The sequence below is a fragment of the Pelophylax lessonae genome (assembly GCF_965119305.1).
Source record: "Pelophylax lessonae genome assembly, chromosome: 9".
NCBI classification, from domain to species: Eukaryota; Metazoa; Chordata; class Amphibia; order Anura; family Ranidae; genus Pelophylax; species Pelophylax lessonae.
Genome location: NC_138776.1, coordinates 2,744,875 through 2,762,490, shown reverse-complemented (window position 1 = coordinate 2,762,490; position 17,616 = coordinate 2,744,875). Strand labels below are relative to the sequence as shown.

General features: G+C 46.1%; 1 protein-coding gene across 1 annotated transcript in view; it reads right to left on the bottom strand.

The window, feature by feature from the left end:
• Positions 1-4,405: 4,405 nt before the first annotated feature.
• The window catches only part of NCAPD2 (non-SMC condensin I complex subunit D2), a 96,405-nt gene continuing 83,194 nt past the window's right edge, over positions 4,406-17,616 (bottom strand). The window contains exons 29-32 of the mRNA XM_082267370.1: positions 13,714-13,897; positions 5,979-6,111; positions 4,740-4,877; positions 4,406-4,506 (exon numbers count right to left, since the gene is read on the bottom strand). Of these exons, the coding sequence (XP_082123496.1) occupies positions 4,421-4,506; positions 4,740-4,877; positions 5,979-6,111; positions 13,714-13,897 (541 nt within the window). The 3' untranslated portion in view covers positions 4,406-4,420. The remainder of the gene's footprint in view (positions 4,507-4,739; positions 4,878-5,978; positions 6,112-13,713; positions 13,898-17,616) is intronic.

Here is a 17,616-nt window from a genome sequence, read left to right as displayed (position 1 = left end):
GAGGTAATCACCACCAAGAATGTCACCTTCTGGGAAAACGTAGGCAAGGGAATCTCCCGAATATTCTCAAATGGAGGTTTCTGGAGAACCGAAAGTACTAAATTTAAATCCCATGGCGGTAAGAGACCGTACAGGTGGAGCCAAATGCTTAACCCCCTGAATGAAGTTACAAACTAAAGAGTGTGTGGCTAGGGGGGTTGTTTAAAGAAGATTGTCAGGGTAGAAACCTGGCCTTTGATGGTACTCAAGACCAACTTCTAATCCTCTTCTGTGGCTCAGATCTTAACCTTTCTTGGAGGATGAGCGCCAATCGACTCACACCAAGAAATGTACGTTTTCCCAGTACGATGGTATATCTTGCTGGAAGACTACTTCCTTGCCTTTACCATAGTAGGGATCACTGATCCAGACAGACCTCCATCCCTCAGTACCTGGCCTGCAATAGCCAAGCCATTAAAACCAGCGACTGTAAAGCAGGATTGTATATCAGCCCTTAGGACAACTGGTCTTCTCTGAGAGGAAGCCCCCAAGGGACGTTTATGGCCACCAGACTGATTGGAGGATCCTCGCAGGAATTGCGGAAGAAGCCTGAGCCCAGGATGATACTGGCCTTACTATGGCCCTCTGCCAGAGGAACATGTGATCTCACCACGAACCTTGGTAGCCTCTTGTTGAGCCAACCTTGCTAAAGGAGCTGAATGTAGGATTGTGCAAACAGAACTGTCTTGAAGGTGGATACCACCAGACTCAGAAAATGTATGCAAAATGGGAGAGAGAACAATCTGTGTGACAGCAGATGGTAAAACAGCCTGTGGTTCCTGAAGTTTGTCCAGAGGAAGGACCACCTGGTCAGAATTAGAATCAGACCTAGGTAAATCAATTCCCTGGACAGGCATAGGGGGGGTCGGACCTTAGGTAGTTCAGATATCCCCTGAACCTTTGAAGGAATTAAATCCGCATAAGGAGACTCAGGACCTGAAAAACCTGAAAAGTACTATTGACCTGCAGCAATGGCCGGACCCGATCCACTGGAATGGAATGTCTCCTTAACATGATGTCAGTCATCTAGGAGGGGGATCATGTTAAGGAGACATTCCAGTAGATCGGGACCGTCCATTGCTACAGATCAATAATTGAATATAACAAACACAAGAGGTTACCTGCAGCTTGCACCTTTTATGGTCTGCGGGTGTTGGATAAGTTCCTTTTCAAAGAGGATTTAAAGCTGGATCTTGGTTGTCCCTTACAGCAGTGGTCCCCAACCCTGGCCTACAGGGCCCACTAACAGGCCAGATTTTAGGTATTACCTTGGGAAGATGCAGACTAGAATACTGCAATCACTGAGCAGCAAATTATATCACCTGGGATGTATTTCAGTTATCTTGAAAATCTGGCCTGTTAGTGGGCCCTGTAGGCCAGGGTTGAGGACCACTGCCTTACAGTACACTACAACAACTGAATGGAATGTCTCCAATGCGATTTGTGGGTCTCAATTCTGCGATTCCACATTTATAGACTTTTTACAAAAGGGTCTGCAGGCTCTTCTTATCAAGATGAGACACCTCTACCTATAACCCAATACATCACAGGGAAGCAATATCCATAAGAATGGATGCATGAATAAGAAGCAATATCCAATACCCTGAAGAAGCTGCATTTTACAGTGAAACATGTTGCGAAAGATCGAGATTGATCTGGATTAATTTGTTTGATGTACATGCAGAGATCAAATGTTCATGGTTCTGTATGGATTTTTAATATGTCCTAAAAAATTTGAAAATTGTAAACAAAATTGTTTGTGTTATTTGCACCTTTAAAGCCCTATAATATACTCCCTTCCCTCTATTCCTTTTCAATTAACTAATTCAGGGTGTGGTGCATTATTCTGCAGTATTGGCACATCCATTCACAGCTACTTTTCTAATAAATAGACTCGGTTGTTGTTATCGTCCTCCCTGACCTTGGCAGGTTTTCACCTCTAAAGGCAATAATTATCCGTCAGTAATTAATATTCTCCTCAAGTTTATTTAGGCCAGTCAGTGGCAGAGCTTAGAATGTGAGAAAGTGTCAGTTCCTCCCTTGCTAGGTCAGTCAATTATCGGTTTATTTTCACCTTCAGCACATTTGGTGACTTTACACCGGGTTTATGTCTGTTGTACCCGTCACCTAACCTACATTCCTGGTTCTGCAGGCTGCTCTGCAGCGCCCCCTTGTATTTTTCCCCCATTCACATTACATGTTCACCATGCTCCCCCAGTCCAGCTCTGCCTTAAAGAGGTTGTAAACCTCAGAATTTAAAAAAAAAACAAAAAAAACAAACACCTGAAAGACAAAACACATGAGCTAGTATGCATCGCATACTAGCTCATTATGAAATACTTACCTTAGAACGAAGCTCCACAGTGCAGCTCGCTCACCTCCCTCACAGGGCAACATGTTCGGTCGCTCTTTTTCCTGCTTTGCGGCATCTGATTGGCTGGAGCCGCGGTGACGTCACTCCCGCGGGAGCCGACTTTCACGGCACTTGGCTCTGAAGGAATGGCACGAGCGACCGACCGTTCCTTCAGAGCGCATGCACCAGTGATGTCACTGGCTGCATGCAAGCTAAATATCTCCTAGGCTGCATGTAAGGTAAATATCTCCTAGACGGTGCAGGTTTAGGAGATATTTACAGTACCTATAGGTAAGCCTTATCATAGGATCCTCTATAGGTAAGCCTTATCATAGGATCCTCTATAGGTAAGCCTTATCATAGGATCCTCTATAGGTAAGCCTTATCATAGGATCCTCTATAGGTAAAAGTTGCAGAGGAGGGTTTTTCTATCATATGTCATGCAGTTCTGTCATTGATGCTGGATTGAATGTTTTGCAGGGACGTTTGTTTTTTGTTCTTCCAAATCTTGGCACACTTTGGGCCCCTTGATACCAATTTTAAACGCCACGGCCTACCTGAGTATTGTTGCTGGCCATGTCCATCCCTTTATGACTACAGTGTCCCCCTCTTCTGATGGCTCCTCCCACCATGTCACAAAGCTCCAATCATCTCACCACTGGCTTCCTCACCATGACAATGAGGTCACTGTCCTCCAATGGCCTCCACACTCACCACATCTCATCCAATAGAGTAAGTTTGGGATGGAATGGAAATGGTCATCATGGATGAGCAGCCGACAAATCTGCAGCGACTGCGGGATGCTATCATGTCACTATGGAGCAAAATCTGAGGAAAGTTTCCCGCACCTTGTTGTATCTATGCCATCAAGAATGAAGGCAAAAGGGGGTGCAACCCGCTACTAGCAAGGTCTACCTAATAAAGGGGGTCCAACCCGCTACTAGCAAGGTCTACCTAATAAAGGGGGTCCAACCCGCTACTAGCAAGGTCTACCTAATAAAGGGGGTCCAACCCGATACTAGAAAGGTCTACCTAATAATGGGGGTCCAACCTGCTACTAGCAAGGTGTACCTAATAAAGGGGGTCCAACCCGCTACTAGCAAGGTCTACCTAATAAAGGGGGTCCAACCCGCTACTAGCAAGGTCTACCTAATAAAGGGGGTCCAACCCGATACTAGCAAGGTCTACCTAATAAAGGGGGTCCAACCCGCTACTAGCAAGGTGTACCTAATAAAGGGGGTCCAACCCGCTACTAGCAAGGTCTACCTAATAAAGGGGGTCCAACCCGCTACTAGCAAGGTCTACCTAATAAAGGGGGTCCAACCCGATACTAGAAAGGTCTACCTAATAATGGGGGTCCAACCTGCTACTAGCAAGGTGTACCTAATAAAGGGGGTCCAACCCGCTACTAGCAAGGTCTACCTAATAAAGGGGGTCCAACCCGCTACTAGCAAGGTCTACCTAATAAAGGGGGTCCAATCTGCTACTAGCAAGTTATACCTAATAAAGGGGGTCCAACCCACTACTAGCAAGGTGTACCTAATATAGGGGGTCCAACCTGCTACTAGCTAGGTGTACATAATAAAGGGGGTCCAACCCACTACTAGCAAGGTGTACCTAATATAGGGGGTCCAACCTGCTACTAGCTAGGTGTACATAATAAAGTGGCCAGTCTGTGTGTGCACATGTGCACAGACACACCAATTAAACGTTTTTTAGTTTTGTTGGATTGAGTAAACTCACACAGAATACAGGGAAAATAAAGTAATGTTACTGTAAACAAGTGAGCCAAGTACACAGTGCAGCGAGGTCAGCGTCATACGGAGGCATCAATGAGGCATGAAACTGCTGGTATGTAAAACATGTAGAACTTTATTGAGGAGTGATGGACAGTTTGGACCCAGCACATATGTACCAGCAACAGGCAAATCCAACTCCGATCTGGAAATATGAGGATCATACAAATATATAAGGAAGGAGAAAGGGAAGTCAGGAGAGAAGACAGACACTGGAGATAGGAGTTTAAGGTCACCGAGCCCGGGAGCGTGTCGATGTGCGTCTGATGGGGGTGGGGTTTTTGGGTGTGTCAGCTTCACTCAGTTCTGCCTCCAGGTCTGATAAAAAAAAAAAAGTAATGATTGGTAATGTGGCTTTATTAAAGATACAAGACTCAATGAGGGAGGAGAGTGCAAACTCCGGTGCCACTGTGCATGGGAGCCAATCAGCTTTTGTTGAAGCTTAATCGAAGAATCAGAAGCAGATTGGCTCCCATGCACAGCTGCACCAGATTCAGAGTCCTCCAGTATTAGTAAATCTCCCCCCAATGTTTCCTTATAGTGACACTCACCAGACTCCTCATCACTAGAGAATGTAACGGTCACTTTCCTCTGCGGTCTCTTCGGGGGGCGAGATTTTGGTGTCTGGAACTCACTCTCTTCATTTACCTTCTGCGATCTATTCACAGACTTAAGAGGGCGCCGCTTGGCTGAGGGGAAAAAAAATAACGCTGTCAAAATGTCAACAAGGGTTGAAAGCAGTGGTCTCCAAGCTGCGGCCCTTTGCATGCCTTAATCTGGCCCTTGGGGCACCATCTCCCCCCCCCCCCATGATGGGGCACCACTCCTATCCCCCCCCCCCCGAACACCAATGATAGGGCACCACTCCTCTCTCTCTCACCCCCCCCCCCCCCCCCAACGATGGGGCACCATTGGGAGGAGTGACCGGCTGACTTTTCCGTGTTTGTCAGACATCGTGTCCCAGAAGATCAGGCTGATGTGCAGAGCCAGATGGATTTTATTTTAATGTGTTATCTATTTTCTTATGGAAGTGCAACCTTTGTTTGGTTAATGTTATGCTATGGAGGTCTTTATACTTCTGGGGTTCTCTTTGACTGAGTGTCCTCAAGAGTGACCGGCATCGGTTCCCTCATTAAGTCCCATTGTTTGAACAGAGGCCTAGGCTGGGCTATAGCTGCAGGCAAGGGAGACCTTTGTGACAGGCGGTCATTATATTGTGGTAAGCAGCCAGGTGGTCATTATATTGTGGTAAGCAGCCAATGTGATGGAGGCTTCTCTTTTCACGTGGGATCACAATCAATTGGGTGACAAAGAGTTCACTTTGTGATTTTATGGAATTGTGACATCACTTCTTGGACTATTTACGATACAAGCGCATCTTTAGTCTTAGATTGTAGCTGCAAGTAGATTTAGAGATTTTAGTTTTAGGCTGAACTTCCACTTTAAGGCCTATGTGATATCGCCAATTCGGTCAATGGTGGAAAAATCACCAAAATGTGTCCTTCCATTATAACAGGTGAAGTTTCTGCTTAAACCCGGTCACAGCTACCAGGAAAAAACCTGAGAGAACTCTGCAGGGTCAGGCAGTGATGGAGCGACTGCACAGGATAATCCACATTGAAGATTAATGATCCTTTCCTCGTTGACCTGTCACCCATTTCATACGGCCTACAATGCACACTTGTGGAAGTGAAACTGGTGTTGTGGTTGAATATGACGACGGGACACATGCAATACATTTCCAGGACTGTTCACAAGATCTACATCATATTGCTCATTCCTGGACTCACCCGGAACATTCTTCTTCACAGCGGAAGGCGGAGGGTTTTCACCATCTGGGATCGCCTCCTCTGGAACATCCATGTTCTCCAGACCTTTGTTATGGCACACAGTCAGCTTCTTCTCAAACTCATCAATCATAGTCTGTAATGAGAGGTCCATCAAGGAGGTCAGCATATCATTTGGGGTGCAGAGAGAACACAAAATAGAATGGCAATAGTGAGCAGATCTGATATCTAGGTCAGACCTCTGTATAATCAAATCTGCATGTAAACCGCACCCCCCAGGTCCAGGCAACTGTTAAAGCGATTGTTACCCCAACACTTGATATTCCTGATGTGTCTGCTGTACCATGTACTGGTATAAAGAAGTCTCCTGTTCTCCCATCTCCTCCCCCCCCTTCCCCTCTACGACCAGGTGGCCAGCTTGCAAACCTGTGTCACCGACACCTGACAGAAGGCCCAAAAGGCACTGAGCGCCCGAGTAGAGCACCTTGCCCGGGAAAGGAGGAACCTGACCCTTGATGGAATTGGCCTGAATCCCCATCTGTCTGATCCATCAAGAAATGGGTCGCAGAGGAAGCAGACAACCCTTTTTCTGAGGCCCATCCGTGAGCACAAATAGCGAGCGACAATACAAAAGAACAGCGCAAAATGGTTGTGATTGGTATAGAATATGGTGAATCACCAAAAAAAAACAAATGGACAAATATAAATATAAATGCGCAAGACAGATATCCTAAACCTTGTGCAATAAATATCAATAAAAAACAATATCATACACCCTGTGCGGTGAATATAAAAGTCCATAAAAATAATAATAAAAGATTGCATAAAAATCCAAAAAGGAGGGGGTATTTAAACCCTTCCTAGTTGAGGCCGGAAATACGTCTGATAACGCCTTGGAGGGTGAAACGCGTCGACGCAATTTCCGGTCCTACACTTGCTGTGACGTCATTTCCGGTAGCGGTGGAACGCACGCCGGGACCAGGGGAGCCCGCAGCACACCGCGATCTGCACGATCTCTTATACCAACTTAATGACTACACCAGCCTGCTTTTTATCATGCGAAATGTGAGTGATACTATTTTAGGTTCTGAATAAACGTTTTCATTAGCAATATTACACTATTGTGAGCCTTTCCTTCCGCATATGGTCCCTATCCTGCTGAGTCTATTGAAGGTCCCTAGAGGGTTCTAACCAGCCCAAAGGATAACTGCCTGGATTCCTTACTGGACTAAGCCTGTGTGACCCTTACACAATACTGTCTAGGGGTCCAATTTGTCCGGTAAGTGTAACATCCTGGGGGAGAGGAAAGTCACCAGTTGTCACCACACCTTGGTAGCATGATTTTGCACAGAATTTCCAGCACTTGAGCACTTTTTTGTGGACTATCTTTCACTGGCTACATGCTGAAGCACTTTTGGATTTTTATGCAATCTTTTGATTATTATTTTATTTGGACTTTTATATTCACCGCACAGGGTGTATGATGTTTTTTATTGATATTTATTGCACAAGGTTTAGGATATCTGTCTTACGCATTTATAATTTGTCCATTTATGGTTTATTTGGTGATTCACCATATTTTATACCAAATCACAACCATTTTGCGCTGTTCTTTTGTATGGTCACATTTTAGAATCTTTTTGATTTTTGCACAGCAGCACTTTGGGTTGCACGTTAGCACCTACCATAGCGCAGCAATAATTTTCTATTCACAAATAGCGAGTGACTTCCTAAAACACTCCATACCAGCCAGGTACACATCCAAGGCATGCCATGTAATTCCTTTCGGATGCTTTGGCCTAAGACACAGATAAGGTCTTCATTCAAAATAAAATCAGAGACAACCTTTGGGAGGAACGACTGACAGGGGTGAAGAATCCCCTCATCTCTGTGAATCACCAAGTAAGATGGACAGGATAACGCCACAAATTCCGACAGCCTGCACGAAGAGGTGATAGCCACCAAAAATGCCATGTTTCGAGACACCGTAAGCAAGGGAATCACCCGAAGAGTCTCAAAACTGGAGGCTTCTGGAGGTCCCAAGGTGGCAACGGAGACCACACTGGAGGAACCAAATGTCGGACACCCTGAAGAAAGGTACGCACCAGGGAGTGTGTAGCCAGAGGTTATTGGAAAGAAGCTCGCCAAGGCCGACACCTTGATGTACACAAGGCCAATTTCTGTTTAACCCCATGTTGAAGGATGGTCAAGATCCAAAACACCGAGAAGGAGCAAGGATGAACCCGAAGAGACTCGACGCAATGTACGTCTTCCACGTACGCTGGTAGATCTTTCTGGAAGTAAATTTCCTAGCTTTTTAACAGTTGGAATCACTGACTCGGATCAACCTCTATCCATCACCACCTGGCGTTCAACAGCCAAGCCGTCAAAGCCAGCAACTGTAAAGCAGGATGGAAAATTGGTCCTTGGAACAGCAGATGCTCCCTGAGAGGAAGCTTCCAAGAACGTCCACAACCAGATCAGCATACCAAGCCCTGGCAAAGCCAGTCAGGAGCCATGAAGATGACCCCTTCTGCCTCGATCCTGAGTAGAAGTCTTGACAAAAGCTTGAGAGGGAAGACGTAAATCAGACGATACTGACCCCCACAGGGCCACTAGTGTGTCTGTGACCTCTGCCAGAGGGTCCTGTGACCAAGCCACAAGCCTCTGCAACTCTGTTGAGCCAAGACACCAACAGATACAATTCAATGATGCCCCACCGGAGACACAACTGATGAAACAACTCCGGATAAAGGGACCATTCTCCTTGGTCCAACGCCTGCCAACGACTGAGGTAATCCACCTGCCAGTTTTCCACCCCGGGAATGTATACGGCAGAGTGGGCTGGAACAAACCATTCTGCCCACCTTAGAATGCCAGCTACCTCCCGAGTCGCCAGGACACTTTGTGCCTCCTTGGTGATTGACATAAGCCACAGCCGTGGCATAGCCAGATTGAATGTGCACTGGACATCCCTGAAGACGCTCCGTCCAATGGTCCAAGCACAGTCTGCTTGCTCAGGGTTTCAAGACATTGATCGGTAGTCTGGAATCTTCCAGTGTCCAGATCCCTGAGCAGGAACTTTGCTGAGGATGCCTCCTCAGCCAGACATGCTGGCATCCGTGGTGACCACTGTCCAATACAAGGGGAGGAAGGATTTGCCCAACCGAAGCGCCAGAGAACGAAGCCACCAAATCAGGGACTCCATTCCCTGGCTCAGCCAGATCGGATTGTCCAGAGACTGGAGTCTTGTCCCATTTGGCCAGAATCTCCCTTTGCAGGGACCTCGTGTCCAAACGGAACCACATGCAAGTCCGGAAGGATGACCATCTGCTGGACAGCAGGAGACCAAATGCAGCCTGCAATTTCTGGAGTTTGTCTAAAAGGAAGAAGCACTCTGGGCTAAGGCAGAGTCCAGAGTCCGACCCAGATAGTCCAGCTTTGTAGACGGAACCAGAGCAGACTTCTAAAAATCCAGCATCCAGCCAAACTCCCTCAGAGTTCGTATGGAGATTTCCAGGTTTTTCCACCAAAGCAGGAGGAGACACCACTCGCAGAAGGTCGTCTAAATCGTCCAGTACCGCAATCCCCAGTTGGCGTGCTAGAACCGGGGCTAACACTTTTGTGAAGACCCAAGGAGCAGATGCGAGACCAAACGCCAAATTGATAATGCTTCTCTCCCATGGCAAAGCAGAGTAAGCGCTGGTGACGGCACATAGGAATGTGAAGGTAAGAGTCATTGATGTGGATCGAGACGAGGAAACCCCCGTGATAGGGAGAAAATAACAGTGCCTATAGCAGAGAGAGAGGGAGTATACCCATGGGCGTAGCCAGACTTTTTCTGCCTAGTGTCCTACTCCTATAGGGGGCTGTATAATTCAATGGTTGAGGATCTGAAGCCGTGTCCATCAATGAATGAAAGAGTGTATTTTGTCCCAAAAATTGTGTTTGAAAAACCGCTGCGCAAGTACCGTGTGATAAATTGCAAAACCCACCAATTTATTCTCTAGGGCCTCTGCAGGAAAAAAAAAAAAAATTATATTATATTATAATATGGGAAGCCAGGAGGAAAGCCTGATTTGGTCATCTGCCAACGTCACATGACCAGCTCACCTCCAATCACAGAGCTTTCAGTGCTCCAATAACCAAAGAGGGGCTCCGCCAACAACACGCTGCGGCCTGAATTTTATGAATGAGATGGACTGCGGTGTTCACAGCAAAGCCAACACAAAAGTAAGGAGGACTTTTTAGTAGGGGGAACCGCTTCCATTTATTTCTAAACCTTGAGAAGTTTTCACATCTAGATTTTGGGTTCTTTAATCAGAAGACCTTTATTTCATTCTAAGCCAGGCTTACCCTTCACTATAGGGGACAGTAAAGGAGAGCGTTGGTTCAGAACAACGCTGTATTGTAAGGACTGCCAGCCTTGGCAGACTGAACTGGAGCCGATTCTTCACCCTCCCATCTCTGGCACAGAATTTTAGTTTTTTTTACACGGTGTGCCATTCCCTGATGGGTGAAGAACGCCACACTGGAGAGACTCAGGAATGCAGAGCGCTCCATTATTGTGAGCGAGAACATCCACACAGGGTGGGGGAAGGGGAGGAAATTACACGACAATTCAACAAATTATTCCTGTTGTTGAATTGGGCAAATAATTAACAAGTCGATGGCCGGCCTGACTCCAGGTCTTAGACGTCGTTAGCACAGAGTAATACAGCGTACAGCCGTGTTTACTGAAACCGGTCTGTGCAGGAAGTCCCATTCCTACCAGCTGGGCCGCTGCATGGACACAGACGCTGCTCCTAAATGGACATCCATGCCGGTGTACGGCCACATAGGCAGAGTGTGGGGTTTATTTACTAAAGCTGGGGGTGTGCAAAATCAGGCTGACTTCTGCATAGAAACCAATCAGCTTCCAGCTTTTATTGCCAAAGCTTAAAGCGGAGTTCCACCCAAAAGTGGAACTTCCGCTTTAGGGAGTCCTGACCCCCCGACATGCCACATTTGGCATGTCATTTTTTTGGGGGGGGGGGGAGGGTACCTAGTTTTGACATGTACCTGCTCCCACTTCCGCTCGGAGCGCCCTGAGCGGAAGTTCTCCTCTCCCCCTCCCTCCCTGCAATCTTCTGGGACACGTCAGAGGTCCCAGAAGATTGCCGGCCAATCACGGCGCGCAGCGCGACTCGCGCATGCGCAGTGGGTACCCGGCTGTGAAGCCGCAAACTGTAACAGCCGGGTGCCCACAGCAGTGATGCCGGCGCCGAGGGAGAGGATCGAGGCTTCGGACGGCCGCATCGCTGGACCGTTGGACAGGTGAGTAAAATGGCTGGAACTCCGCTTTAATTGAAGCAGGTAGAGGACGTGCGGTTATGGCGCTGGGGGGGCGTTTGGGATGAATTTTGTGTTCATAAAAAAATAAAATCCATCTCTTCCCCTAGTGAAAGCAGCACATACATGTCACAAAAACACTGGCAAGGCACATAGTTAACCCTTTGATCACCCCAGATGTTTAACTCTTTCCCAGCCAGTGTCATTTGTGCAAGCCAATCAACATACGCTTACAGCCCATTCAGACTGGCGCGATCTGACTTCCAGGGGCGACCTGTGAAGTCGCGGTGCGACTTGCACGGACTTCATATAATTGAAGTCAATGCAGGTCGCCCCAAAGTAGTACAGGACCCTTTTTCTAAGTCGGAGCGACTTGTGTCGCTCCTATTAAAACGGGTCCTGTGTTAATCAATGGCAAGCGACCAAGCGCGACTGTCAGGCAACTTGGTCGCCTGACAAGTCGCGCTAGTTTGAATGGACCCTTAGACCCGTTCTAATAGGAGCGACACAAGTCGCTCCGACTTAGAAAAAGGGTCCGGAGCTTCTTTGGGGCGACCCGGAGCGACCTGCATAGACTTCAATGTTATGAAGTCCGTGCCGGCCGCTCCGAGGTCGCGGTGCGAGCAGCACGCCGCGACCTATGAGGTCGCCCGGCAAAGTAGCGTCACCCCAGTGTGAACGGGTCTTACTGGGATTTTGTTAACTAAAAACATGTAGCAGAATTCATGTTGGCCCAAATTGGAGAAATTTGATTTTTTTCCTGTTTTTTTTTTTATTGGATACGTTTTAGAGCAGAAAGTAAAGGTTTTTTTTTCCCCCACAATGGTCGGTCTTTTGTTTAGATCACAAAAAAAAAAAAAGGCAGTGGTCATCAAATCTCACCAAAAGGAAGCTCTATTTGTGGAGAAAAAAAGACAAATTGTATTTGGGTACAGCATACAGCTAAAGTAACGCAGTGCTGTATCACAAAAAAATGGCCTGGTCATAAGGGGGGTAAATCTATTGGAGTTCAAGTGAATAAAAAAATAAATAAAAAGCACTTTTTCCTGCAAAAGTGCATTCATTTTTTTATCTTGGAGCCTGTAAAACATTGTACCCACGATCAACAGATCCCGCCCAGGTGTAATCTCAGGCTCCTGCAGACGGTCAGTGTAGTAGTTTGCCCCGTACCTTGGGCGGGCAGTTACTGAATGACCCAAAGATCAATTAACCACTTCTGGACCGGAAGGATTTGCCTCCTTATGACCAGGCCATATTTTGCGATTCAACACTGCGTTTCTTTAACTGACAATTGCGTGGTCGTGCGACGCTGTACTCAAATTAAATTTATGTCCTTTTCCCACAAATAGAGATTTCTTTTGGTGGTATTTTTTTCAGCTGTGTGATTTTTATTTTTTGCACTATACACAAAACAAAGAGCGACAATTCTGAAGGGAAAAAAAAAAAAAAAAAAAAAAAAAACAATATTTTTCACATTCTGCTATACAACATTCCCAAAAAAATAAAGATTTTAAATCAAAATGTAACATTTTAGGCCAATTTTATTTTCTGCTATATATTTTTGGTAGGAAAATAAATAAAAATCGCAATAAGCGTATTTTGATTGGTTTGCGCAAAAGTTATCGCGTCTACAAACTAGGGGAAAGATTTGTCATTTTCATTGTTTTTTTTTTTTACTAGTAATGGCGGCGATCTGCGATTTTTAGCGGGACTGCGACATTGCGGCGGACAGATCGGACCCCTAACTGACATGTTTGACACTTTTGGGGGGACCAGTGACATTACTACAGTAATCAGTGCTAAATAATATACACTGTCACTGTACTGACACTGGCAGGGAAGGGGTTAACATTGTGGATGATCCAAGGGGTTAAATGTGAGCCTAGGGGAGTGATTCTAACTGTGGGGGGGGGGGGGGGGGGTGTGGCTTGTGAAATGACCATAGAGACCTGTGTTCCTATATAGAAGGAGCTCTGTGATCATTCCAGGGAGAAGAACGGTCAGCTGTGATTACAACATCCGACCGTCCTCTCTCAGCAGGGAGCGATTGCGGGTGTCAGGCGGCAATCGGAGCCACCAGCCCCGTGCATTGGCTTCACTGCTGACACGGACGGACGTATAGCTACGTCGGTTCGAGCAGGAACGGCTGCCTGTCGCAAAGCGGTTAACTACCTAAACCTCTCATCAGCATCCTAGTAGTTCATTGAGAACTGCAAGCTGTCAGCAGCAAAGGCTGACAGTATTTGTAGTTCTTCTATTCACAGACCTCTGAAGAATGACCTGGCTGGATGGGCGGAGCTGGCATGGACACTTGTTTTTTTTTCTGTTTATTTGTGACAGCGAGGAGAAGAATCCCCGTCCAGCTGTCACAATGAGGATTTATGCACCCCTCTGTTCATCCTCTCACCTTCAGTTCAGGTTTGGCTCCTTTGCGTATCTTCCCTATGACGCTCATGAAGGAATTGTAGACGGCGTCATCGCTCAGCTTGTCCCCGTAGCAGTCAAAGCAGTCCTGCATTTTCACCAGTCCTTTCTCCGAGAACGGCAGGAGGGAGAGGCAGTGAGCGAGGTCCCGCCATTGGCGCTCCGTTCTGTGAAGGAAAAATATTACGACAGGAAATTACTACAGAAGGTTCTAGAGTGAACACGGCGCAATTCTGTTCAAAACGCACCAAAGTGATCGGCTACCGGAGCAGCCACCACACACGAGAACTAGACCTGGATTGTTACAGTGGAACCTCACTGATTTAACTGTCTCTTCAAAGAAATCTTTGGATTAGTTCCATGTTCTTGACATTTTATGGAACGTTTAACCTATCAATACAAGTTTCCAAAGCCAAGAACATGGAACTAAACCCATCAATACAAGTTTCCCAAAGCCAAGAACATGGAACCCAACCCATCAATACAAGTTTCCCAAAGCCAAGAACATGGAACCCAACCCATCAATACAAGTTTCCCAAAGCTAAGAACATGGAACCCAACCCATCAATACAAGTTTCCCAAAGCCAAGAACATGGAACTAAACCCCCATCAATACAAGTTTCCCAAAGCCAATAACATGGAACTAAACCCCATCAATACAAGTTCCCAAAGCCAAGATCATGGAACTAAACCCCCATCAATACAAGTTTGCCAGAGCCAAGAACATGGACCTAAACCCATCAATACAAGTTTCCCACAGCCAAGAACATGGACCTAAACCCATCAATACAAGTTTCCCACAGCCAAGAACATGGACCTAAACCCATCAATACAAGTTTCCCACAGCCAAGAACATGGACCTAAACCCCATCAATACAAGTTTCCAAAGCCAAGATCATGGAACTAAACCCATCATCAATACAAGTTTCCCAAAGCCAAGAACATGGACCTAAACCCATCATCAATACAAGTTTCCCAAAGCCAAGAACATGGACCTAAACCCATCAATACAAGTTACCCAAAGCCAAGATCATGGAACTAAACCCCCTTCAATACAAGTTTCCCAAAGCCAAGAACATGGAACTAAACCCCCATCAATACAAGTTTCCCAAAGCCAAGATCATGGAACTAAACCCCCTTCAATACAAGTTTCCCAAAGCCAAGAACATGGAACTAAACCCCCATCAATACAAGTTTCCCAAAGCCAAGAACATGGAACTAAACCCCATCAATACAAGTTTGTCAAAGCCAAGAACATGGAACTAAACCCTATCAATACAAGTTTGCCAAAGCATGCCATGAATAACTCGCATTTGTTTTTGCTCTCAACCAAACTATGAAGAAATCAAAGAAATAACTGATCACATGTGCAGCGCCATGGCAACTACAGATCAAACAGAGACCAAGTTGGCAGCTTGCTTGGCTGTAAAAGAGGAGGGATTAGTTCAGCTTCAGAATGTGGCATTGGATCTGAATGGCAATCAAAGCTCCTCCCACTAAATAAAAATGGTGACCTTACAGTCCCTGGCCACACGTTGGGTTTGCTTTACTTCAAAAATTGACCCCCATGTCACTTTTTTTTTTTTTTAGGAGTTTTAAAGCATCTCCAAAGCCTCTGTAGAAGTCAGACAACACTTTGTAACAGCACCTGCAGCTTCTGAGAGGCCTTTATTCAGCTTTAGCTTCGCTTTGTTTTGGAGGTATTGCAGGTATGAGATCCCAGGATGCACTGGGAAAAAACACAAATGAACTGGAAAGAAGCCAGTCAGTTCCGGTTCATGTGTATATATTCTGGGAGTGTCTGGTGCAGATGTCGCACCCAGTGAGCAGCAGGAAGGTGAGTGGGGAGAAACTGGCAGACGGCATACATGGTGTGCAACATGGGAATACTATAGTAGAAGGCAAATGGGGACCGGATAGAGAGGACTGAGAGGCAGAGGATCAGCAGAGTCGGGGGATCAGAGCAGGAGAAACTAGCAGATATCACAAGTGGTGAGCAGTGTGGGAGCAATATAAGGGGGGAGGAGGAACAGGGACCTGAGTAGAAGAGGATGAGAAAACCAAAGGATCAGCAGATCTGGCGGTTACTATTGAGTGGGGGGGAATCGGCAAAGCTGGGGGTTCCTACTGAGCTGGGGATCTGCCGAACAAGGGTACTAATGAGCTGGGGTACTACAGAGACAGTGTTGTAAAATGATCTCTTTAACACAAATAGAAAATTAGCACACGGGGCATTTGCCAAGCTTCATTACCAGTTCTGGACTGGAAGGATTTACCCCCTTTAAGACACTGCCATTTTTTGCAATTCAGCACTGCGTTACTTACTGACAATTGCGCGGCCTGTGCGACGCTGTACCCAAATTGATGTCCTTTTTTCAACACAGAGCTTTCTTTTGGTGGTATTTGATCACCTGTGCGTTTTTTTTTATATAATATAATTAATATACAATATAATATATAATATATTATAATATAATTAATATATTATAATATAATATATTATAATATAATTAATATATTATAATTAATAATTATTTTATAATATTATAAAATATATATGTTTATTTAATTTATATATTTTTTTTCTCCCCACATTCTTTTATAGAACATTCCCAAAAAAAAATCAACATTTTTACATCTTTTTAAGCCAATTTGTATTCTGCTAAATATTTTTGGTTCAATAAAAAAAAAAAAAAAAAAATCCCAATAAGTGTATTTTGATTGGCTTGCGCAAAAGTTATCGCGTCTGCAAACCAGGGGAAAGATTAGTCATTTTTATTTTCCTAGTAATGGCGGCGATGGGAGACTGCCGTTCTGTCTCCACGGGAGCGATCGCAGGTGCCTGCGGCAATCGTGGCTGCCGGACCCACAGATCAGCTTCCCCTATGGCGAATGGGCGCGCGTGCCCCCACTCATGGTCCTGCGAAGCAATGTATAGTTAACTTTGTTCTGCGGGACAGAGGCGACCTGCCGCAGTATGTGTACTGCTGATGGGTCGGTAAATGGTTAAGCGGCATTGTAGGAGGGGGAAAAATATTACTGCAAGTGAAAGGCTTCTTTCACGCGGTCCGCCTCCGCAGGCGGATCAGAGTTGCTCAGCGGGGATCGATCCGTGATCCCCGCTGAGCCGGGCGGATGACAGCTCCGCCTCCGCTTGCAGGAGCGGAGAGGGAGGTGTCTCAGCACCCGCTGCCCTCTATGGGGGATCGGAGGAGAGCGGACCGCTTGTCCGCTCTCATCAGATCCGCTCCGCTCCGATTACTGAACGGATGGAAAAATAGGGTTTCCATCCGTCCAGATTTCAGCACAGGATCGGATGCGGAGGGCAGCGGGTGTCAGCGGAGGTGACCTCCGCTGACACCCGCTGCCCCATACAGCTGCATGGAGGACCGATCAGATCCGCCTAAAAAACTGACAGGCGGATCTGATCGGACCGCCCGTGTGAAAGAGGAAAAGAAAACTGTCATACTTACCGGTTATGTGCAGTGGTAATAGTATAATTGTAGCTGTGTACATTCCTCCACAGCCCAATACTAAGCTGGCTCTGGAGGAATTATAGAACGCTATAAACACTCTGCTGAATGTGCATCCAGATGGAGATGTGATTGTGGGCGGTGAGTTGCGCTAGAAACCGTTATTCCTGAATTTTTTAAGAATGTATATACACAAAAAACGTGTCCGGTGTATATAATACACAACAACGTGTCCGGTGTATATAATACACAACAACGTGTCCGGTGTATATAATACACAACAACGTGTCCGGTGTATATAATACACAACAACGTGTCCGGTGTATATAATACACAACAACGTGTCCGGCGTATATAATACACAACAACGTGTCCGGTGTATATAATACACAACAACGTGTCCGGTGTATATA